Genomic DNA, 25686 nt, shown 5'->3' with positions numbered 1-25686 from the left:
GACAGATGCAGGTATCACTCTTGATGTAAGGGAAAAAAGAAGTATATCAAGTCTTATCACTGAATTACTTGGTGTGTTGGTTGGTTGGGGTTTTTTGATTGTTTCTTAAAGAGATGTAATGACTACTTGCTTGCAGTATCAGGTTGATTTACAGTTCAGATACGAATTGATTAGATAAAAAAAAATTTTGATACCTAAATGCTCTCCTTTTGCCTCTTCTATGTTGTGTTTCATTCTACAACACAGTGTCACACTATCATAGGGAGATGGCACTCATGGCTGTACTCTTAGAGTATTAGCATTTCCTAAGGAATCTACCTTGAGATAGAAAGAAGCTTTTGATGCTAAGTGTAGACAAGTGGGTGCTTCATTATAACTCCCTAGAGATCACAGAATGTCAAGCTCCTACCAAGGCATCCTCCTGTAGTCCTACCAGTTTAAAAGTCAGCATAGGAAAGAGCACAGGAAATAGAAGGGATTTTAGACTATAAATACAGTAAATCAGATTAGCTTTCCTTCTTATGGATTCCTTAAACATGCCACAGTCCTGTTTTTCTTCAGAAAAACCCTACCTGAATACCATAAAACAAAACCATTACCATCTATGAAAAGTACTTGATTTACAGATTGCAATATAAATCAGTAATTTAAAAAAAAATCTGAAAAAGGCTTGCTAGAAGTTTTCTTTTATATGTATGCAAGACAAAAACATCTTTGAAATAAACACAGGCCAAATCTCTGTAATAGGCATCAAAGCAAAGCCTTAAATAAAAGAAACAAGCTGCAGCATGGACTGCAACACTGAATGCTAATTCTGCTCCTTTGGAAGAATATAATGTTGTTTATGTTAAGGGAACTCACAATCCTTTTAATCTACAATAATTTTAAATTTCAGCCAAATTCTGTAATAATATGCCCACGTGCTAATACGTAGCACCTCTAAGTTTAATAAGACACGTTCCTGCAGTTAGAAGCAGCATTTGACACTTAAATCTTGAGTGTCTGGCAAAGGTCAGAGTTTTGCAGTTTCTTTTCATGCAAGCAGAGTTGTGATGTCTATATGAGGGTTTTTTCCCGGACATTGTAGATAATAAACCTACAATGTTCCCTTCTCCCCAGGTAAATTCATTACTAATTAGCCAAATAGCTAAAAAGGGCACCCTGCTTTACATAAGATTTAATTAGTTTTAATTATCCATTAAATTAAAATGTAGTAAATTAAGACCCCATCCCATGAGCCACAAAGGCTTAAGCAATTTGTTGCTTACTCATTCTTGCATAAACCACTCGGGCTGTCAAATACACAGTATTATCTCATTCCAAAGATTTCAGATTTATTATTATCAAGATTTATGTATTGCCTAGAGATGAATGGCATTTACAGTGAAGTCCCAACATTAAGATTTGGTTGTTACCAGCTTGTAGCCATTCTACCTGCTCAAACACTCTTAACACTAAATGTCCATCCCACTAACTTCAACAGAATAAAAATAAACCAGCAAGAAAAGCAGACATTAAATGGTTTGTTGAATTGGGCTAGATTCCCAGCATCTTGCATGATGACAACTTCTAAGCGACTATTCTCTACAAGATATTTTGTGTCAAAGAAAGCAGGAACCTCCACCGTATTAAAAGAAGCCAAGGTATTCCTAACAAATAATACCTCCCACATCACTGATGTTCATGACTGCTACAGAATGCTCACACACTGACTTTCTATCTTCCCTCTCTCCATAGCTGGGCAAGGATTAGGTTTTAAGGAACATTAAGAAATGTGACACAAGTCTATTTCTTCCCCAAAGCAGTATTTTTCTGGACACCTGCTGTGGTGGTTTAACCTTGGCTGGACGCCAGGTGTCCACCAAGCCGCTCTATCACTCCCCTCCTCAGCAAGGCAGGGAGGGGAGAAAATAAGATGGAAAAAACAACCCCAAACTCGTGGGTCAAGATAAAGGCAGTTTAATGTAGCTAAAGCAAAAGGCCGCGCACGGAAGCAAAGCAAAAAGCAAAAGATTATTCTCTACTTCCCATCAGCAGGCGATGTCCGGCCACTTCCTGGGAAGCAGGGCTTCAGTATGCATACTCCTTACCCCAGAAAACAAACATTGTAAAAAAAACCAAATGCCCCCCCCGCCCTGTTCCTCCCCCTATCTCTCAGTTTCTTATTGCTGAGCAGATGTCATATGGTATGGAATATCCCTTTGGTCGGTTTGGGTCAGCTGTCCTGGCTGTGTCCCCTCCCAAGATCTTGCCCACCCCCAGCCTGCTGCTGAGGAGGCAGGGAAAGACATGTTGGAGAGACAGCCTTCATGTGTGCTGGCACTGCTCAGTAGCAGCCAGAACATTGGTGTGTTATCAACACCTTGCTAGCTGCCAATACACAGCACTATGAGGGCTGCTGTGGGGAGAATTAACTCAACTCCAACCCAATACACCTGCATAGTGCCAAAGGTAAACTAGATTCAAAAGAAAAATAGACCTGAGATTTCCAATCATTTCTGACATTAAAGACAACATAAACCCTCCACCTCCTTACCAGGCCAGGCCAGCCTAGTTGATTTCAACCCAGTTGACTATCCTTTTCTCAAAACTAGTGAACGAGATGCTGTAGGTAAATATCATGAAATCTGCTCCCATCCAAGTCTCATCCTGAACTGATGGAGATCAAACTGTAAATGTTCTCTCCAGCAGCAAAGCTTGTAGCTGCAACATTTCCTGTGAAAGTGATTTCTTCATAGAACATGCCATTTCCTGATTTCCATCAGCATTTTTAATTCACTAGTGAAGGTAAATACTTTGTAAGCAATCTTAGGGTGATTTTTTTCATATCAGTAGAAGCTGTAGGAAAATTAATTATAATTGGTTTTGACAATGTCTAGCACAATATAACTTAGAAAGAATCCCAAAATATGAGGTTTAGAGTGAAAAAAGGAAACCGCTATGTTATAGGACTTGAAACACATGCTGGCCTCTACTTTCAAATCAAAGCCAGCACTATTAAAACACTGAACAAACATTCATAATGCACTGGTGTTAAGGACCAAGTAAATGAGCGTCTGTATTTGACTTTTCCAGTTTATGTTCTTCATTAGCTTAATTCACTCCACACAGAAAAGCCACCACTAACAAACACATCTTAGCCAGTTTCAGGATACCTAACAGCAAAAGAGCTCTAGATCCATTACTTAAATATATTCTGGGTTTCTTCTCATTATGTTAACCATACTTAATCTGTTCACAAAACTGGTTGCTTTAAGAGCCTAAGAGATGAAGAGCCTGTCTAGCCCAGTATCATGGGCACTGCCATGCTGGGGAGGAGATCTCTATGGCCAATTCACACTTAGTGCCTCAAGTTCTCAATAGGTTCATACCCTACAATAACCAGAGTAAACGAAACTGTCCTGGAGCTACCCATCTTGCAGCAAGATGCTCTTACAGAGCAGAAAGACCTAAGGCCTTACTTCAGGTGGGCTCTATTTCTCCTTAAAGTAGGCTGGAGCAACAGACAACAGGAGCCACTGCCTGCATCAGGCCTGACTAGTAGCAGAAAGCACTGGTGTTCCTGTATGGGAGGGAGCGAGCAAAGGAGATAAACCCCCCTGCCTCTGGAAGCCACATGTGTGGCTCACAGGATACATCACAGAAGCAAAAAGGTTGTACTTACTATTGATTTTAACTGCCTTACATCTCCCCAGAAAGCTGATTAAGGCAAAACACATCCATAGAAAACCAGTAACAAAGCACCAGGATGGTGCGTGCTTAGCCAGTGCAGTTACTACAGTCAGACAGGATGGATGAGCTATGCTTCATGAAGATCTGCTTCTGCCATGAGTGGAGGAACCTACTGTATCTTAGAGACAAAAAGGAGAGCAGGACCTTATTTTTCCCATACAGAAAACACAACTACCAGCAGGAAGCTGAGAAGAGCTGCACCTATGTCAACAAGTTAATGAATCGACACAAATCCTTGCAGAAGTCACAGGACCTGACTTTTCCCTGAATGAAAGCCCACTCGTGATGGAATGGACAACTAGAAGTATTGAACCTCCACTGTCATGGTACAAGTGTTGAAGACACCACAAAACTATTCTGTATGTCCTGCCGTTCATAATGACCACTGCTGGAGGGAAGACATTTCTTAGCCCTGCTGTTGGCAAGTGGGCTCCCTTTCCTTTGTGAAACAGCTGCTATCAACAACACTGTCATGCCTACCTGCTACCTGATGATGTATTTGGAGTAAGAAAACATCTTAACCTATCCACTCTCCCCACAAAAGAAAACATCAGCCTTATGTAACTTGACGCCTAGGGGAGAGTAAGAACAGGGCAAGTGTACATGATACTCCTGCTGCACTCCCCCAACAGCCTACTATTTTCAGGTCAGAAGACTTTGTGAGCTTGAAGACATCTGTGCATTTATTGGCATCTCTTCCTTCAATGGTTCTCTTCCAAGTACTTGTCCAGACTCTACTTGTAACAGTGTAAACTTCTCACATACACAATATTTCTTGGCATAGGGACAGTCCTACTACATGTTGCATGAAGAACTGCATCCTTTTGTTTATTCTGAACCCAGCTCCTGTTAGTCAGCTTATAGCTGCTGTACTGGAATTTAAAATTACTTACAGTAGAAGTATTACTGGATTGAAGTAACCAATAATTATAATTCGATGTTATTTATTATTTAACATCAAGATCAGCAATAGGCTTATTATAACAAACAGACTGTAAGAAGAGGGTGCAACAAAAGCCATCCCCTCAACTTTTAGAGCACAGTTACAAATAATTAGTCCAGTTTTCAGTTATAGAAAAATTATTTTCACACCAATATGAACACATATATGTATGATGCACTTTGAGGCAAGGACTCAGCAGATTTCTGTAGAAGAAATACATCTTGGAATAAAATCTTAGGGCTATATTTGATATACACATTTAAGTAACAAAAAAACTCCAAATGCTGTGGCTTAGTGTTCTAACAATTATGCCTTGTAATAGAGTGAGGAACCTATTCCTCTTTTAAGTACACAAAAGTCTAATGTTTGTGCAAGTTAACAGGTCAAAATTCTGAACCAGAAACAGGTACAATGATTAGAAATAGTGTGCAGAGCACCAAGCACTTAAGACTTACATTCTCAACTACCAAAAACGCACTTGTGTGCAGCTGTCGTTTATATTTATTGTATGACTAACTCTTCTAGTCTTCCTTCTTAGCACCATCTTTTCCTACTGGTTCCTGGTCCTGTGTGTAATACATATCCATGCACTTAAGAGTACTTGATCCTTATTCATGTCAAAACAACATTTGCACAAGTGAATTGATACTAATGAACTGTAACTCTGCTTTCCTCCTCACTCAGCTTGCTGTTTTTCCAACCTCGTACTTAAAAGAGTTCTTGTGACCTACACTCAAACATCATGTCTTTTACATTTGTTCAGTAAGGGTTTTCTAATCCTAAAGAATTAGGATAAACTCCTGAGGGGGGGTGACTGCCAAGATTTTAGTGCTGATTGGTGGGCTGCTATCACTTTTAGACATGGAAGGTTTTGAGAGCATGTTGTCTATGAGACTGCCACTTCTTTCTTGAACTGTAAAAGTCTGAAAAGAAAGCATGGTATCACTCTACAAGGAAATGATCTGTTACTCCTCAAAGAAGGTTGTGGCGCTAAAAGAAGCTCCAGTACGCTGTGCATTCAGAAAGCCTCAGGTTGAAGTCATTGATCGTTTTAGTTATATGCATCTCATCTCTGATCTCAAGAATGTTAGACAACGTTCTTGGTGCTACAAACCTCTCTCCATTTTTATCTCAGTTAGCAGAATGCCTGCGGCAGAGACAGTCCTAGATGTACCGGTGGATATCCCTTTCAAGGCATGGCCAACAGCTTTGAATGGAACATGCTACTGACACCTAACATTCCAACTGCTTGTTCCTACTCTGGCACTGGGCATTTTACCGTGCTGGCACAGCATTTGTGCAGCTACATTGCAAACCAGATAGAGGAATGGATCCAAGGGCAAATAACTCCACCAGAATTATCTTTTTTTTTAAATTCAGATCAGTTCCCTGATGTCAGTCACCAAGCAACTGCATAAACCTTTGTGCTGGCATGGCAAAGAGAAAACCTGTTGCTACAGTCTTAAGAGTTGCAAAGAGCACAGCCAGTGCTATTTGCCATTTATCCTCAGTCACGCTCAAAAGATATTACAGATGTCCATGAGCATTCCTTTCAAAGCCTGTACAAAATAGTCTACAGAGGTTGCAAGTCAAGAAGTTAGACATTTCTAAGACTCTAAGGGATAAGAAAATGCACATCTATTCAGTATGTACAATATAACATACATACACAAATACAATCAGTTGCGATAGTATGTGAATTAACTAATAACAAAGTTAAAGATTCCATCCCTCTCTTTGTCACAAAGTAGGAAACTTTTCAGAACAACTGGAAGAAACATAATACTATAGTGACAGACATCACAATGAGATGCCTGGTTTTGATTAAAAGTTAGTTGCCTATCCTAGAGTCCCAAAACAAAACCAACACCCTCCCCTTTCCTGGAATCACAAAAGTGAACCAATATGACACTGAACTTAGAAAATTAAGGTTTCCCAAGCAACACTGGAATGAAAACAACAATCAACTTTTGGGCTGCTCTTTAGAACAGGATTCCGCTGCACCCAGCCTGTCAGGTATCGACTTCACCCCACCAACCAGGCAAACTATACAGAAAAACACCTTAAACTCGGAGGAACAGAAGACCAGATGACCTAAGGAACTCCAAGCAAAGCACGGCTTTCAGATAGAGATAATAGGCTTCAATAAGCTTAACCGCCACAGTTGGTTCCACCGACCGAGCTCCCCGACACAGGCCCTCGCTCCTCACCTCTGGCCCCCACGCCGCGGGGCAGGGTAAGGCCAGGCGGCGGCAACATCCCCCCGCCGGCCCCGCACCCCTCCGCCCCGGCACCCCGCCCTTCCCGCCCCGCTTCCCCGGCCCGGGGCTACCTCAAGGCTGTCCCCAGTGCTGGAGGCCGACGGTACGGCTACAGCGGCGGGAGGGTATCGCGGGCCCCGGTCCCCCAGGCGGGAGAGGGACGCCTACCTTCACGGCCACTTCCGGGGCTGCGTCGACGGCCAGGGCCGGGGGGGCGGCGGGCGGCGCCCGGAGGTGCAGCACGGCGTCGCGGCTGGCGAGCACAGCGGCACGCTGGGAGCCGGCCTCAGCCTCGGGCTCCGAGTCGGGCTCCGAGTCGGAGCCGCCATAGGAGGCCAGCGCAGCGATAGCCGCCGACATCTTGGCGCGGGGGATGACGGGACGAGCAGGTCCTGGCAGCTCCGCGGAGCTCATCGAGTCCCTTCCCCCGTAAGAACAACAGGCTGGGACTGCCCCTTAAAACGCAGGTCACTAAAACGGAAAATACACTTTAAAGGATAAATTATAATCTTCCATGGGATATACTGGCTTTTTTTTGGGGGGGGGGAATCATCTGTCTTTGCTGTTGTTGGTGTTTAACCTTTCAGGACCCCTGGGCGGGACTACAAGCGCCAGCATGCAACACGGCCCCGGCCAGGCCGGGCACAACGCTGTCCGCGGGGGGGGGGGGGAGGGGGAAGGGCAGAGGGGGGACGGCGGGCGGCACGGGTGCCGTGCCACGGCGCGGCTACTGCCGTCCTGCCGCCTGGGCAGAGGAGCCTTATGGCGCCGCTGTTGCGGGGGAGAGGAGAGCGAAGGGGAACTTCCCGGCTGGGGCAGCCCACAGGCAGACTGTGCCCTAAGGAACCCCACCCCCTCCCACTGATTGGTTGTCATCAGCCGGCTTTGTTCACGTCACAATGGCGGGCCCCGCCCAGCCCGTGCCGGGGAGAGAGAGCCGGCGGCTCGGACTGTACCACCTGCCGCCCGCGGGGTGGGGTGGGCTCGCATCCCTCACGTCGCGGGGCTGGGGGGGCGGCGGCGCATGGACCAGCCCGAGCATCGGGCGGGGGGGCCGGGTCCGGCCGCCGGGTAAACAGCCCTGCCTCTCTCCCGCGCGCCCTCCCTCCCGCCTCGGCGCGCCGGGAGAGGCCCCTCCCCCCGCGCGCGCACACACACACACACAGACACACACGCGCTGTCCTGTGTCTATTGTGAAGCCTTCGGGGGAGCTCCGCGCCGCCGCCGGGGCCGCACGCGCCCCCGCCACCTTCCCCCGCCCCGGAGCCGCCGGCCGGCCGCGGCGCGCGCGGAATGGCAGGCGCCGTTTGAAGTTCCAGCGCCCCAACGGCCGCGGGGGCAGCGCGAAGCGAAGGCGGAGGGAGGGGCTGAGGCGAGCGGCGTGAAGGTGTGAGGCGAGGGGAGGCAGCGCACGGGAGTCGGGCCGGCGAGTAAGTGCTCCGCACCCTTTCCTCACGGCCCCTGGGGCGGCCGGGACCGGCCCTCGCCGCCCAACCCGCGCCCCCGCTCCCCTTCCCCGGCGATGCGAGACGTGCCTACCCCACAAAGGGACCGGCCCCCGCCAGGTGTTGGCCCCTTCCCCTTTGTCCGTGTCCGTGCCCGTGCGGGGGGGGGCGGCGGCGGGAGGGAGGGAGGCAGGAAGGGAGGGAGGCAGGCAGGCAGGCAGGCACGTCGCGGCCGCGGAGCCCCTTTCCCCCGTCTCCCCGCCGCCCCCGCTAGCGGGGGCAGGAGGGGGCGTGTTGCGAGGCGGAGAGGGGAGGGGGCCGCACTTGTGCCGGAGCGCGGCGCTTTCCTCTCCCTCTCCCCACCGCCCAGATCTCTCACCCCGTGTGCCCGTAACCCGGCGAAGCGGCGGCGGGGGGATCGCCCGGCGGGGGAAGGTGGGGCCGTGCGGGGCCGGGGTCAGCGGGCAGGCGGCCCGGGCGCGGGGCGGTGGGGGTGACGTCAGCCGCAGCCAGGTGCGAGCGGCTGCCGCCGGGCCGAGGTGAGGTGAGACGAGGCGAGGCGCTCGTCCCTCCCGGCCGGCCGCGCCGTTGGGGTGTACCGGGGCTCGGGAGGGCAGAGGTGGGGACGGGCGGCGGGTTTGCCGTTCGGGGGCGAGGGGATTCGATCCAATTCACGGCAGATCTGCCCGCTGGAACACTGCTACCATTGTTAGGCTGGCTTGGAGATCGCGGCTGGCTGGGAGCAGGAGAAGCACGTAGGTTCCAACTTCTGCAGCCAGCAAAACGCTTTTCTCTGCGTCCGCCTCACTCGCGGACAGAATAAATAGAAAGTCCAGAGCGCTGAAGGGCTAGCTTTAATGCTAGGCATATACATTGCATGCGCTTGCACCTGGAGCAGTACATTGCTGTGACTTCCTTTCATGCTGCATGTGCTTTCAGAATTAAAGTGAACATACAGTGACATCTAATTGTGACACAGTGGCATTTAATCAGATTAAATGCTCTGGTTTGGTTTTTCCACCCTTTTGAGCAGTTGTGGTTTTAAGCAAATACCTTAGCTTGAGGAGATAGAACTTGGATTCTTTTTGAAACAAACAAACAAACAAGAATAAACATAAGGGCAAACAGAAAGTGTTCATAGCATGGAGTGGATGGAGCAAGGTGCTGCATTTAGATCTGTTTAATAAAACACAGGCATGCCTCTTCTTTATATGCTAGAATCAGGATTCTAGGTAAAAGTCGCACATTTTCAACACTAAGACCTTTCTTTTGTTTGTGTCTCCAACAGCTGAAATATACTATGTTTAACTAGCATTTCATATGGTAACGAGTTGACTTTTTCTCTTAAATATATCGATGATCAATCTATATGTAAGGAAAGCTATATGATGCTTCACATGAATCACTGCTTATTAATATCAAAAGTGGCTCTTCTACTGTGGTTGATTTGTTTATTGGCTGTAATTGTTAACTTATTCTATATGACTGCATTCCTTTTTCTCTTGGCATGCAGATACGAGGTGTTGTCTGAAGTTGAAAGGTGTGCTTTCTGAAAAGTGAAATATTTCAGGATCTATTTGTGCAACCAGTCTGTGATATTTTATCTGGAGAATTGTGTTGAAAATGATTAAAGTAATTCTGCTTTGTTATCCTTGAATTGGAAATATTTAATTGACAAAGCTTGGGTAGTTTGCTTAAGTACATTGTTATGTTAGTTCGGTCAGTCCAAGCATCCTAGATTGCTTGCCAGTAAAATTTGTCTGGTATTCTATATGCTTTCATTGTAGAACCTCTGAAAATCACTTACTGGTTCAAATTAGTTGCCTTTCTGGTACCATCAGTCTAGTGTATAAGCTAATGCACAAGAAGGCATTCAGTGGAACACCATCTGAAGTTTCTCTTTGCTTAAATTGTAGCAAAGGTTAATTTTTAGCAAGCATGCAGATGCCATTTTTGAATATGAAATACTGACTTGACTATGCTGTAAAAGTGTAGATGGATATATGTGGCTATCTAAAATCTGGTTTTATTGAAAAAGCTGAGGAATTGTTGCTTGTCATTTGCATTGAGATAAATATATTAAGGCATAGTGACTATTAAAAATATTTATGAATTCAAGAAAGGGTTGATCGGTATAAAACAAATCAAAAGAGTGATACAGCTTTTTAAAAAATTCTTCTAATTGATTATTGTATGCTGTAAGTGCGTTCTGTTTTAATCGGGTTCCAGAAAATGTATTATGTTCTGTGTTGGATGCTGCTGGTTCTGAAGGCAGCCTGGAGGAGTGGGTGGAAGGTGATTTGGGTTACTTGGCTTTTCTTTCCATCCAGCTTTTCCACTGCTGTTTTTCTTTGCAGTCACTTTGCCTCTCTTGCTTTGATTTCTCCAAAGGAAGATAAAAATGTCTCACTTTGTACAGCACTTTTGCATATAAAAAGGGCCTTTTGGCACTTGTGTGTTACTACTCCCGATGGTGAATACTATACCAAGTTGTATTGCCATGTATTCCTTTTTTCCCCCAGGTGAGAAAGGAAGAAGTATTTTAAGAGAGTAGTTTCTTAAGCAGTAGAAACCTGGCTTCTTAGCCTTTTTTTCCCCCCTCTTTTTTTAAATCTCAGAGATGATTGTAAGCTCTAATGGAATTCTTTTTTTTTCCGTGTTCAAAACATTTATAGTCTCATCCTTTTGTGGATCATCTGATGTCTAATAAGGTCTTAATGCATACTGCAGCCTTTCCCTTGGTCAGGACACTCATAGCATCTTGATTTCATGAACTTAGCGTTTTGTTAGGCAATTATCTTGGAGACCCCTACTCTTCTGTCAAATTTGATTGAATTCAGCCAGCCAGTTTCCAAGTGGAGGAACCCTCCCCAACACTTCCTGCATAAGATTAATTTCCTTAAAAAGCTGGGATAAAATATATAAAGTTTTAACCCAATATTTCACAATTCTTCCTTCACATCAGTCTTTTCTTCCCTATAGTAGATAAGGAAATGTTTTCCTGTGCTTTTAATGTGTTTTATTCTACTTTCTTTTCCCTTTACTTGCTCTTCCATAGTTCTTTTTGTCACTTTCCATGATGGATGTGCTTTATCTCATACCCTGTGTTTTCTGTTCATTTTTCTTCCCCCCAGAAGATGAAGCATATAATCCCGCTTGTGCTATTTTTTTCTATATATATATTTTTAACACTCTTAAACTGCGATCAACCCACTTGCATATACACTCACTTTGCATCCACCGAGATCTGTAAGTCTGCAGTTTGGCGTGGAAAAAAAAAAAAAAAAAAAAAAAAAGGCCAGATACTTACCAGACAGAGGATTGAACTAAAATATGAGGCTTGATTGTCTGTGGGAAATACAGAGTTTGAGAGAAAATGAGATTTTTTTTTTCCTTTATTCCTATGCTTTTGGCTACCGAGAAGAGGTATCATGATGGAAGTCTTATCAGGTTACTGTTACTGCGTTCAGATTGGGCCTTTTTATAGCCTTCTGCTTGTGTGATGCATCTTAATGTACTCTTAATTTAAATGCTTGGAGAGTGAAGCACCTTTTATAACTCAGGCTCTGCTTTTTCTACCACCTTGGAGCCTCTGACTGCTGCAAGGGTGATAATACCTCTTTTCCAGTTTTTGTTTTTTTGGACCATGTCCCGGATTCTCAAAGATATCAAGGCGCCAGATTGCAATAGGAGTTCTGTGTTCCCAGTACATCTGTGAAACAGTCTCTTAAGTTTTTTGGGAGGGATCTTGAGGTCGTCTGACACAGATTACAGGCTATGTATTTCATGTGTACAAGATATGGTTTCAAAGACAGAAGTGATATGGGATAGGACTGGAACAACTTAGACTGTCATACTTACTTGAAATGACTTTGCAAACAAAATTGTTTTCTTTGCAGAGCCACCTCCTCCCTAGAGGTCACAAGCTGTGTAGCCTCTTCAGACTACTCAAGTGCTTATGCAGTGCTGTGACCTGCATCTTGTAACACAAGTTGAACAAAGAATGTGTCGGAGAGGCAGCAAAATATTAATTATAGACTTCCAGGAAAATAATTAGCATAATTAGAAATTCTCATATCTTTAATATTGGATTCCTTATTTCTCTGAAAAATGTTTTTTTTAATCAGTTAAGGGACATAAAATGTCATCAAAAGTGTATACATTTCTAAAAATATATCTATTAATTTAGGTGCTTATATTTTGGGGGGAGGGTAGGAAGCTGAATTGAATGCTAGCTTACTTATGCTAGTGTGTTGGTGTAATAATTACCTTATACACACAAAGAACAACAGAATAACAAAGGTAGCTAAAACACTTAATGAAGAGCAGAAATAATGGATAGCTTTCAATGACTTTATACCTTGCTGTTGTCTGACTTTTTAGTTAGATGCTATGGTTGCGACATGAATTTAGTCTTCTGACAGCAGACTCCATGCAGAAGTAGATTATTATGAATGCTGTAACTGTCTGACACTTAAAACTTACTAAAAAACAGGAATCTATTCTAAACCCAGGTGGGATTTTTTGGCATTTAATAAAAAGCATTAAATTCTGTTGAAGCATTTCTTATAGCCAGGGCATTTGTACTGTTTTTTTTCCTTTTTTCCTGCTCCGTGGTAAGCTGCATTCATTTACTGGGAGTATTAATAGAGTCTCTGTTCTCTATCTGGCTCTTGTTTTCACAGATTTGGAGAACCTCAATGTACTTGAGTCCAATTTGGTAGAAATTGGTCAACAGATTTTAAGTTACTGAAGGGGAGCTTCCAACAAATACTCTGCAAGTGATCTCATAAACTTTGCATAGGAAATGGGCCTGCAAATTGTTGGGACCTCTTAAAGAAAAAACACACACACACGTAATTCTCATCCCTTACAGTCACAACTGCCTGTAGATGGAAGTATACAATGGCAACAGAGACTGATGGTGGACTCAGTAGTACTAACTAGTATTACTAACGGACTTAGTTCTGCTTCTGCAAAGACAATTGTGCCTCACTAATCTACTAGGGATTTTGATTGCAGTAAGAGCATAACGGATTAAATTTTAATATAGTTCTAAACTACATATACTTTTTAAAGGTGTAATTGAAGGTTCCTTACACCAGACTATTAAATAAAGAAGCTATGATGTAAGAGGTTAAAATACTTTCATGGGTCACAAAAATCTCTGAGAGGAAATAACAGAAATAAATGGTTAGTTATAGGAGGCTCAACAGTTTGTCTTAAATCAGGAGCTGTTAAATATTTTCTATTAATCATCTGTAGAATTTGATTTATAAAGTAGCAGTATTTACTGAGGATTCAAAACCTGTTTAATCAAATTCAGAAATACTGGAAAGGTCACTTGAGAAGTCTAAGCAAGCTGTGTGAAAGGACAGCAAGATGACAGGTAAAGCTGATTGTTGGTATATGCAAAACAGTGTCTTTCAGAAGCAGAAAATAAGATACCATTTATATGTCTTAAAAGTTCCTAAATTAACAGTATTAATATAACAAGAAAATTTGGGCATCATTGCAGGTTGCTGAGGTATCGTTACCCAGTAATCAGAAGTGGGGAAAAAAAGTATAAAGAAGGCAGTGCCATTCTATAGAAATTCTTTAATTCTTATCTGCTATTCAAAGTGTCTTATTAACTGTCAATTAGTTTTAAAAAGATAAATCACAGTAGAGAGTTTGATATGAAGGATATGGCAGAGTTTTTCAAGGGATTGAAAAGATTGGAATTATTTACCCAAGGAAATGAAATGCAGATCAAACCAGTGAGGAGTGGGAAGTTATAAAATAGATGTGAATTTATGCTCTCCAATAGCAGATGTAAAAGAAAAAAAGCTGCATTCGGTAAAAGACAATTTATTGAAGCTGTACTTTTTTGCAGGGAGAGAGGAATTGAAAATTTTTCCCTGCTTCCATTCAATCTACCTGTATTTCTCTCCATATATGTATGAATGTATCTGTTTATCTGTCATTCAGTGTTAGACTATTTCTCTTGAATACACAGAACCAGCTTAAACTCCTTGCTTTATTTGCTTGGAACCAATAATTTGAACTTTGCTCTTTCTCGTCAGAGATGACTGCTCAAATAAATTAATATTCATTGGAGTGAGATGTTCTTAGTCTTCTATAGCTGAAATAAATTCTGTAACTTTTGGGCTTTGGAGTAATTTTCTGGCTGTTCGATGTAATAAACAAACTGTTTTACGCAAAACGAAACAGTCCAAGTCAGGGGGATAATGGGAGAATACTCAACTCAGTATGTTGAGTATGGAAATGGCTTGTAGCATGGGGATGGCCACTTTGAACAAAAACCATGGATGAAAATTGATGTTTGAAGAGAAGCTGTCTTAGGCCAATCCAGCAAGCTTATACTGAAGGTGTATGGCAAAGGAACATGAGGGTCCTTTTTGGGGGTGTAGTCTTCTTTCAGATTAACCCTTTTATTTAGTATCAGCACTGCATAATAGATGCATAGGTTATGGAAAATTGGAAGAATGATTGACACTGAAGTACTTGTAGTAATTCTGCTAAATACTGTATTACAGCAGTTTGTCCAGCAGCACCCAGCTGCCACCTCTAAAGTAATGGCTATGGAGTGGCCAAAATCAAAGTTGTCAGCTGTATTTCTACAATATGATACTGTTCATGGTTTGAGGGTCCAGAATGCCTTCAGGCACATTCAGGATAGTGATGTGGGTTCAGATAGTTTGTCTGCAAGATAGGTATACCGGATAAGCAGGGTCACCATTGAAGAGCCATTGCTGGTAGCCAGAGCAGTTTTTCTCAAAAGATTCTTATTATCATAAGATGGAACAGCACTATCCACAGTGACTTTGGAACAGACCTTCAAGTAATTTAAAAAAAAAAAATGAGGAAAATAACAAGTCATTTATTACTTGATAATGTGTGAACTTAAGTAGTTTGACCAGCTCTTGTAAAAAGGGCATGCAGAGTCAGCTTTTCAGTAGAAAAAAGAAATGCTTAACTTGTTAAATCTTGTTCAGCCACTAGCCACTGAATGTGTGTGCAGAAATGCTTAGAGAGATCTTCTACACTCAGCTGGTTCTGCCTTTTTGTTGATATTAAAGGAAAAGGCTGTGATTAACAAACTTTTCCAACTGCGATTCCATGTGCTGTTGTGAAACCTACAAGGCTTGAGGACACAACCAAAAATACAAGTTGAGTTTGTCATAGATGCTCTTTCTTTGGAAGCCTCTCCTCAGGAACGAGGGCTTTACAGAAAATGTATCATTTGTGGGGAGGGAAATCTTCTGTGCCGGTGCATCTCTGCTGGTAGTACAAGACAGTGATATTTATTACATCTTTATTATAGTGATATTTATTACATATTTATTACATCTTGATAGTCTGAGCAGCCTGCTCTAGTTGATCCTGCTTTGAGTAACCTCAAATGTGCTATGATTATATGATCTTCATAGCAGGAGAAAAAAAAATCGTACAAATAATTCAGAAGTGATAGGTGGCGTAGAGTGCTGTAGAGGTGGTAATGAAAGTTTCTGGCATTGCAGACTGATCTGAATTTGCTCTTGTGAAAATACATAAAAAATGATACGACGAGTGTTCAGTGTTGTAGGGATCTACATTGCAGCTGACGAATGGCATTATATGGCAGAATACATATGCATATAATTCATGTACAGAATGAACTGATGTTATTCCACAGTCTTGAATTTTCAGTACTATTGCACTCTGGAAACTGAAGATGTGTCTACCTACTTGAAACAACACTGTTGCATCCTCAGGCAAGACAACAGAATGCATTCTGTGGCTATAGCTAGCATAAGTGGTCTATAAAAATAATCTGAGTTACAAAGGAGTTAACAGTTTTCATTTCACGTGGGAACTACCTTCAGCAAGTTTCATAATACAGGGAGAGGTTCTGTACAATTCAGTCCAAAAAGAATATACTTTCTACTACCTGTGATGTTTCCAATAATGGAAGTCAGATATTGGGGATTATCTGCCTCGACTATCTAACTAGACTTATCCGTTCTAACTGTAAAAAAGATTTTATTTCTTTGTCTAGGAAAGGAGGAAAAAAATTATTAGCAAGGAGAAAGATTTTTGTTCATACTATTTTTTTCTCATTGGAGGAGAATTGGACCTCTATTCCACACCTGTGGCTACTGTGCTGATAAACACATTATTTTAGTCCAGGATGACAAATGTACAAAGGGTCTTTAAGCGCTGGACAGGTTTATATTCCTCCTGTACAGTCATCTGTCTGATCTGCAGGAGAGTTTGGAGTGGGGCTTCATTACTCAAATCTTTACAAGTTTTGGTAGTATTCATGAAAAAAATGGATAGTGATATTAACATCGAACGGGAAAAGGAACTCTTATGACTCCTCAGTTGTTACCTGATGCCTCGTATACCGAACTCTCTATTGCAATTAAGGTAGACGGCATTAATTCTTAAGATCTACCATATTTGATAGATTCTTGAAGTAATAATATATTTATAGGCTTTCTTTTAGTAAACTCTAGGTTCATCACAAGTTTACTATTTGCTTATTCATTAGAGATCTGATCAATGTTGCCAAAAGAGTGTTCTCTTGAAACCTGTGGACCATCCCTTTGAGCATCTATTGCTTTAATACAGCATAGCATGCTACACTTGGAATGACCTTCTTGTGGTGGATCAGTGTGGTCCAATAATGGGACATCTTGATGAATGTATATACTTCTGTGGCCCAAAATTTTTCTTAACTCTGAACTTCTGACAGCAACGGAATATACTCTCTGCCTAGACATAAGAGAGTTCCCATGGGAAATTGCCACTTAATGATTAGCACTGTCCTAAAGTGATAGTTGACAAGAGGTTTCATGTAGAATAACTTATTGGTAGAGGAAATCCTTCTTTCTTTGAATACTTTCAGACTCTCGCCCTGTTATATAAAATAGTCCCATAATTCTGACTTTCGTTGTTTCTGGGAATACATTGAAAAGCAAAGCCATTTGTATATAGAAGCAATCTAAATGGGTCATCTTCTGTGTCTGAGTATTTTCAGAAATGTAAGCATTTTCCCCTAGCTTGGTGCTTGCATATGGGGCACTGGCTACCGAAGCTGATTTTTGAGCATGAATGTAGCATCCAATCCTTTTTATGTGGTGGGAAGCAAATGTTTCAGTTTTTCAGAATCCCAAACCATATGCTTATTGTAGATACTCTAGTCCATCCTTGATGATAATGAGCTTCTTTACTCATATTTTTCCTTTGAAACCTTCTGTATCATTAGAGAAAGAATCTTTTTAGAAAAAAACCCCACTTTATTAAGTAAAGAGATAAGGATATGATTTTAAAAAAGAAACAGCTAGAAAAGAAAAACATAAAACGTATGATGCAGTCATAAAGCATGTGGGATGTTGATATGCTGTTCTGGTGGTTGGTCAGTTTTTGTTCTGAAGCATGTTAGCTGGAGTGAGCTGAGGACTCTGCTTGATGGTAACCTTCCAGAAGGCTGAGAAAGACTTTGAAAGATTCTTCTCTACCTGTTTTATGCTTCCTTTTTCAGGAATTCCTAAAGCTCACTTTCCAACATACACTGTAAGAGTTTTAATCTTGGTTTCCCACCTTCCTTAAAAGTCTTGACTTGCAACATGAGGCTTTTCATGTGTTTTTTTCTGACTTGCAACTTGCCTATATACCATTTTTGCAGGTTAGCTGTTTATGTTAATTTTCAAGACATTAATGTCCATTTAGATCCCAAGACACATCTTATTTTTAGAGTACTCAGCTATCTCTAAGCTTGAGTTGCAGGCAAAATGATAGATGGTTTTGATTTCATGTTGGAACATGAGGAACCCTTTGGACATTGTTGTTGAAAGGATTCTGGAGAAGCCTGATTCACCTGTTCTTGGGAACAGTAATTCAAAAGATATAGAAATAATGTCCTGACACAATATATATTTTTCTGAAGTGTAAGACTGTAGAAATGTTGAAATATCTGGAGTATTACAGTAAGAAAATGTGTGTTCAGTGCACAGAGTTATAGCCCTTTAAAAAGTGCATACATTTTATGATGCAGAAAACAGACAATGAAACATTTGAATATAATGATAATAATCATGTTGTTCAGAGTTGTGTTTTTCTTAATGAAAATTTATAATGTACATGGTGGTCTCACTGTAGTGTATGTATTAATTTTGGGTAGAATTATGCAAGCTTTGGAGATAAGATTTAATAAGTAACATGCAGATTTATTTAAACACTATAAAACTGTAACTTAATTTCTAGATTTAATTGGACATAGTGATGCTAATTACTGATATGCAGTCATTTTTCTTTTGTTACAAATGCTGTGGGTTTTGTTATATAGATGTAATTACAATTGAGTGCTTCAAGATCACTTGTTATCCAAAGTTAGTGAAAGTTTATTAGTAAAAATGAAATATATTGTAATTATTACATATTTAGAAAGTAAAAGTATTGCTAATACTGTTTGCACTTGTGCAGCTGTTAGGATTTTAAAAATATATTCTGTAATTAGTAGATATGCTAGGGAGAGAAATTTGTCTATTAAATATAGTTAGCTAGTACATGAATTGGACAGATGAGCAAATGGCATCCAGTTTGACTCTGGCCCATGGTCAATACGAGCCAAAACTCAGTATTTTCAGTGGACGTGCTTGCGCATTATAAAGCTCATCATCACACCTAGCATTAATACTACCACGGATAAACAAGGATTAAATGGAATTAGTGTATTAGCTTCTTCCATGACATTGTTTAACTCTTCTATAAACCAACCACTTGTGTTCCAGACTTCCTATGTCAAAAGTACAAATTTGAGTCATACTCTTGCAAAGTCTTGAGTTTCAATTTTTCTTGAAACTGCATTTATTTTTAGCATATCAAGCTTATTATGGAAGTGTATTTTGAAGAACATCAACATTAAAACCTATTTAGAAAAGCATGGGCTTTAACTATTCCCCTCCTACATACACTGTTAGTTCTTCAATTTCCCTGTGTCAATTATATGACAAGTTGTCTTTTGTTGACGAAATCAGAATTAGATCATGATACAGGACTCTTGCTTAATAATTTTAGTGTGTTTCTGCTGGGATGTCACTTTCAGGCTTTCCTAAAGATTCAAAAACTAGTGCTCCAAAATCTCGGGTGACTAGTATGTACTATATGGGAAAATAAGTTTTGCTAAGTTTGAAGCGTTGGAGAAATTCATGTACTGAATCTTTAGTACAACCAGCAATATTAAGAAGATAATTACTTGTCAGTAAATATTTAGGAAGTGTCCCTTATTGAGTATGAAAACCAAACTAAATCTCAGTAAGTTTAGAATTTACACTTTCAGTTAGATAGCTATAATTTATCAAGTATTAATAGAAAATAATCATAATTTTTGTCCTGTTTAATACACAGTGTGTTTCAGTCCCGCTGCTGCTGCTGCTTGGATTTTGTCAGAAAGACACAGAATGAAATTAATTCCTGTCAACTTGGTTGAAACTTAGGTATATTCTCGTCTCTTCTGTGTAACCTGCATGAAAATGAAAGGAGAAAGTAAGTAGTCTGGCCTGGTTTTGAGATATGGTGTGTCCAGTATACGAAACTTTGGGATAGAAAATGCAAACTTCAAGGATCTTGTTTTTCAAGAAGAAAGCGAAGGATTACTAGGCTTTAGTCAGGGAACTGTAACTGGATGTTACTGGTGGTGGACCTTACCATTTAAAAAAGGTGTCAGCTGCTTGCTGCTTTGGACTCTGGCTAAAAACTGTCAGGCAAACCATCAGTCCTTGATGGTTTGTCCTATTTAGTATCTACCTACTTTTTTTCTAACAAATAAAATGAAAATAACAATGTCAAACTTCCTGAGAACATACTTTTTTTTTTTTTAATTCAGTTTTTAAGGATGTTGCCTGTGTTCAGAGTTTGTAACGTATTTTTTGTTGCAATAACAGAGAATTTTAGACAGTTATTAAATGAAATACAGAAGGACTCTCTGGAGGATATATTGTGTGTCCTGACCACTGAGTCATACAATAATGCTTGCTCTTTTTCTGCTATTGTGAATCTTGTTTTGTGGTTAGGGGAACAACTGCAAAGAGAAAGTGAATAGTTTTCTAATTAGTATTTGTTTATATTCTCACCCATGGTAAGTAGGAGATATGCTTTTGAATTCCCAGAGAGCCAAAGAAGATTTTTCCTTTTCTGTAGTGGACAGACCTAATATCAAAGATTGGCACCCTCTCTCCTGGCCACATTTTATAAGAGAAAATAAGGACATCTATTTCATTTTTTGAAGGAATGAATATAAACAGCTGTGTTAATTTTTATTAGATAAAGCAGCTGGCTTATAGGTTTGAATCTGACAGATGAAATCTAGAAAAGGGGTGGAATATGAAATTTACCTGTCTTTACTGTCATCCATAGATTTATTTTAGATTATACCCTCCCCACATCATACTGTATGTGGGTATTCTAGCCTAAAGGAAGATTCTTCTCTGAAAGGCAGCCCATGCTGCCATGGGCATAGGATGGGGCTGAGGCAGTGCTGGCTCATTTCTAGACACCTTAATGGATAGCTGTCTTCGGCTGTCCAGGTAGATATATCCTAACTGTTTTATTAGATCTAGGCTTTAATAATATGACTGAATGGTCATGCAAAGTTGGTTGACACAACATGTAAATAAAAGCAAGTTGTTTGGGGGTTCTTTGTGTGTATGTGAGAATAAAGCTGTCTGCAGTACTGAAAAATGTATTTGTTAAATGAAAGGTGACACACTTTTATCTGTATAAATGGAGTCATAGTGTCTCCTTCTTAGTGCATTTCTTAGCAGAACGAAGTATGCTTGAAAATAAACATACACTGATTTTACTTTTTTTAAGTGCATTTCCCCATCCCCCCCCCAATATTTCAGTAATGACCAAAGCAAAGTTGTTAGATGCATTTTGGGTAATTTAAGTTTGTTTTGTAGCATATTAGTAATCTTGAATGCTGTTTGGGCACAGATAGTAAAAATGAAGCTGATCAGTAACTGTCATATCATGGTTTGGTACAGAGATAAGAATTGTTAGAATGCAGAATCATGTTTCATTGTGATTGCAAACTTTTCTTTCTCACCCAAACTCTAGTCTCAGAAAGATCATGTTATGCTCTTTCCTGGATGAGTGAAGTTTAAAGTCACACTATTTTCCTTTCAATCTTTTAAATGTGACACCTGCTGATTTGCTATCAGCATTTTTTTTAATTGCAATGGAGCATGAATTTATGAAGGTGATCTATAGGCAACAGAGAAACTGAGCAGAAAAATCAACACCTGTCAGTGTTGTTCCACCATTTTCAGTGCCTGATATCCTTCATCTGTCCTCCCTGAATCTGGTGATGTGCTGCAAACCTTCATTGCTGTAAGGCAGCTAATAATATAAACAGAACATTTTCTTCAAGTAGCAATTTTCAAACATTTTTCCTTAAAGCTGCTGAGCTTCTGTTTACTGCAGTTTGAGAAACCCTGGCTTGGTTTGGCTATCCCTGCTGCGTTGTACCTCTGTGCATACCCATAGAACACAGCTGAGAATGAGGAATGTGTAGAGGCAATAGGTTCACTGGCTGCTCAGTGGAGAAAGGAAGGTACCTGAAACTGTTGGCTTTTCTAAAGAGCAGTGATGAGCTTCCCTTAGAGAATGCTGGCTAATGCCTTTTTCTCAGCTCAGACCTTTGCCATCCATGGTCTGTCATACCTACCCAGAATGGCTCAGAGAGAGCCTTCTCTGTAAGGGGTCACCCTGTACACTGTGCTTCAGTCCAATGTTAAAAGCCCCTCCGATTGACAGCTGCTGTCATGGAGAAAGAGATCTCTGCAGCTGTTGGGTGACTGCTGCTTTTTAAGAGCAGGATAACCTTCAGTCACTTTAACGTTCTGTTGTGACATGTAGATAATAGATATTTCATGGAATTCATAAGTTAGTCTTTGTCAGAACATTTTGAACTTCAGGTATTAGAAACTAATTGAAGTGAACATTTCACTTCATCCCTTGCCAACCTCTGCAATCCACGTTACTGCTTGGGATAGTAGTTGCATTCACTCGGCTGTTAAACAACTTCTAAAGCTCTACTCTCTGATCTCAAGAGTGTAGTTTTCTTAATGGGATTTTTTTTTTGAAGGTGGCCATAAAAGAAAGACAACAGCTACTGCCAGAAGTATTAAGAAGTAGTGTGCAATGTGAACAGGCTAGTTTAACTCACTCCTAAATGTAATTCTTCTAGATTCTTCTAAAAATAACTCTCCTCCAAACAATAAAAACTGACGTAAGTTGACAGCCTGTTTTAGCAGACATTGACAAAATGTTGACTTCTGCTTTTTGAGCTTTTAGTTAAAAACATAAGCAACAATAATTTAAACTCTTCTTAGTAGATGTTGTTGCTATATTATACTGTCCTTGTCTGTTTTGTGTGTCATATGAACACTACGTTTCATTTATTTTCTGATTATTTTTTTTTCCTCATCTCATTATTCTCCTCTCCTTCTCTTTTCCACAAAATTGTTATGTTGTACTTGCTAAGGTAGTATCTAGTTTGAGCAAGAGACAACAGCCTTAGTTGTGGAGTATGTTACTCTTCACAGTTGCCTTTTTGTTCCCTGCTAAGTGAACTAGTAGCTAAAATGCTTTGTTCTCTTGTTGTCGTAGTGGTAAGTCTTTGTGTGGTAAAGCAGAATGATGACTTGCAGGACTCATTTTATTGCGTAGATAGCCTACACAAGGCTAGGCAAGTAAATGTATTCCAGATAGAAACTCTTACAGCAGGTGTCAAGCTATGCTTATGTACATTGGCGGGTCACTTTAATGTGAGTATGTGGAAGAAGGTTTAATCATTTTAACAGCCTAAATAATGAGCTGTAAATGAAAGTTATTGCTTGGATATTTTTTTCCTAATTGCTATAAATTGTAATACATAATTTTCTTTCCATTGTTATTCTAGTTGTAAGCCATCACTTTTTCAAATATTTTAAAGATAGGAGTGCTACTAAGATATGTTATACTGTGCTTATTTTCATAAAGATCAGTTCATCATTGTGTACCTAAGCAAAAACCTGCATTTAATAGCAGTTGGATTTTAAGCTGGAAATTTGTAGCAAGATCAAGAGGATATCAAAGGAATCATGTTTTGGCCAGTAGATTCTAGAATGCAAAGACAATAAACTTTTTTTTATTTGTAATAACTAGTAAAATTTAAAGAGCTAGGTATATGAAGAGAAGGTAAAATTTACTGTTGGAATTATGAGTTCCTTATGTTAGATATTAAAAAACTATTTTTTAAAAAAATTATTAACACATACATGTGGGGTTTTTCGGGGGGTGTTTATTTTTACATTATGCTATGTAAAGCTTGCTTGGGAGAGAATTTTTTAACCAACTCGATGCATTTGCAAATACCTAGGACTTGAAAAAAAACCTTTCCAAACAAAACTTTGCAGTTATTGTTAAAAAAATTTTGTTTGTGCTTTCATTGTAATTCTGCACAGAACTGTATTTAGTGAGAACAACATAAAGTCATAATCCTGAATGGATTTTTTTTATTGCAGCAGTTTATTAAAATAAATATGCACAAGTCAAAGAAACCAGTCATCTTTGGTGATGGGTGTGTGAAATCCTAAAGGATTTCTGTGTGATCATTCACAACTGTGATAAATGTAAGTATCATGTAACAGCTCATGGCTTTTACAGTTGTTATAGTGAAAGCCAAACACAATTTTTAGAACTTCTCTGCTCTCTTCAAAGTCTGGGCAGCAGTGTTGCGGAGGAAGAACACTGTTAGTTTTCATCCTATTGTCTCAAAACTGGAAGAAACCAATAACTAGGAATGAGGTTAAACAGGTAAAAAAGAGGATGTGGAAAAGTGGATGAAATTTCTGGCATGAACAGTGAGCAGTTCCAGGATCACGTGAGGCAGTTATGTTGCGAAAGAAATTTGCTCGAGCTCCCAACTGAGTCTTAAAAATTCCGCCACCAAATTAAAGGAAACCTCGAGTGTTGTTGTTGTCTGCAATAATAGTCTGTCTTCTAGATATTGCTAAATCACCACAATAACACATAATTTATGTGGGCATCTCAGGAAACATTTTTTAAAGTATTATAGTTTTTCGAGTGAGCCAAATGTAGCAGAATAAAATATGCTCTTGAAATCTACTAAGATGGTGTACAAAATAAGCTCTTTATTTTCAGTTTGTTCTATCCTTACATGTCAGCTGGCATGTTCAAATGAAATCTTGTCTGTCTTTTAATAAATTTGTGCTTTTTACAAAGAATATATAATTCTTCCAGTAAAATGCAGCTTAATATTTGCTTGCTTGCTAGTGTAGTTGTTTTTTTCCCTTGGCAGTTATTAGAAAATTTCAAAGTGGAAGAACAGACTCTAAACCTTCTCATACTCCAATTTTCTTTCCAATTGCAGACTACGGATACAGTAGTTTTGTCACAAGATGAAAAAATTTGGTTTAAGGGCCTCTTCTGCTATCACAACCACTTAGCTCTCTAGCATAGGTAAGCTGTGGGTGGGGATGGGAGATTTCAAAGTTCTTTACCCAAGCCTGCTGTGATAGGTCTTTGGGAAGAAAATGGATGACTACTAAAGAAGAAAAAAAAAAAAAAGATGCAAATGAAAACTCGTAGCTAAAAAACCAGCAACAACACCCCCCCCCTTTCACCTGAAGGGCTGAAGCAAGAACACAGACTAGTCAGTCATGCTTTGAATCCATTTATTTGACATTTGTTTTTATTTTCAAATAGTATTTTATTAATTTCTGTCTCTCCTTGGAGCAGAGCTAAACCTGACAAAGGATGAGAAGGGGAGTATGAGCACTGTCATACTTGCCAATTTGTCCTACTTACATCAAGAAGACAACAGTTTTGTAAACATGAGGTAACTCCTGTTGTGGTCAGTCTCCCATGTTTGCAAACCAGGAGCATCTTTGGTTCTCTTCAGCATGGAATGAGAGTGATTATGTTCATAGTTCTGTGTGATCACATCCTGGTGTGATGGAGCTGCAAGACGTGGATGAGTGGGGATCAATAGATGGCATTACCTTCTGTGCCTTCACAGATAATCTCCAAGATAAGATGGGTGAAGCAGTGCAGGAAGAAACTGTAAGGAGGAGTTAGGTGGAATAGGGAAAAAAAAAAAGAAGCATTTGTGATTTTTTCAAGTACCTACTGAGTTTGAGGAGCACTGGAGGCTTCTGTGTGATTTTTCTCCTTTAGGAAAATTCACTTTTAAAACTGCCTATTTTTCTCTTACATTATTTAAAGCCTGACCCTTTTGAAATTGGTAGTAATA

The 25686-nt window shown here is 40.4% G+C and overlaps 2 protein-coding genes across 6 annotated transcripts in view; one reads left to right on the top strand and one right to left on the bottom strand.

The window, feature by feature from the left end:
* Positions 1–7365, bottom strand: part of CDC40 (cell division cycle 40) — a 42433-nt gene extending 35068 nt beyond the window's left edge. Inside the window, exon 1 of the mRNA XM_054820550.1 lies at positions 7105–7365. Within this exon, the coding sequence (XP_054676525.1) occupies positions 7105–7350 (246 nt within the window). The 5' untranslated portion in view covers positions 7351–7365. The remainder of the gene's footprint in view (positions 1–7104) is intronic.
* A 582-nt stretch (positions 7366–7947) lies between these two features.
* WASF1 (WASP family member 1) overlaps positions 7948–25686 on the top strand; it is a 101768-nt gene continuing 84029 nt past the window's right edge. Inside the window, exon 1 of one of the 5 annotated variants that reach the window (XM_054820557.1) lies at positions 7948–8366. The gene's annotated coding sequence lies outside the window, so the exon portion shown is untranslated. Of the gene's footprint in view, positions 8367–8392; positions 8502–8701; positions 8817–19781; positions 19914–25686 lie in introns of those variants that run through there. The other 4 variants (XM_054820552.1, XM_054820553.1, XM_054820554.1 and 1 more) reach the window with 4 other exon arrangements.

The sequence above is a fragment of the Grus americana genome, chromosome 3, assembly GCF_028858705.1.
Source record: "Grus americana isolate bGruAme1 chromosome 3, bGruAme1.mat, whole genome shotgun sequence".
Classification (NCBI taxonomy): domain Eukaryota; kingdom Metazoa; phylum Chordata; class Aves; order Gruiformes; family Gruidae; genus Grus; species Grus americana.
Note: the sequence above shows the minus strand (reverse complement) of the source record. Positions and strands in the feature narration are given on the sequence as shown.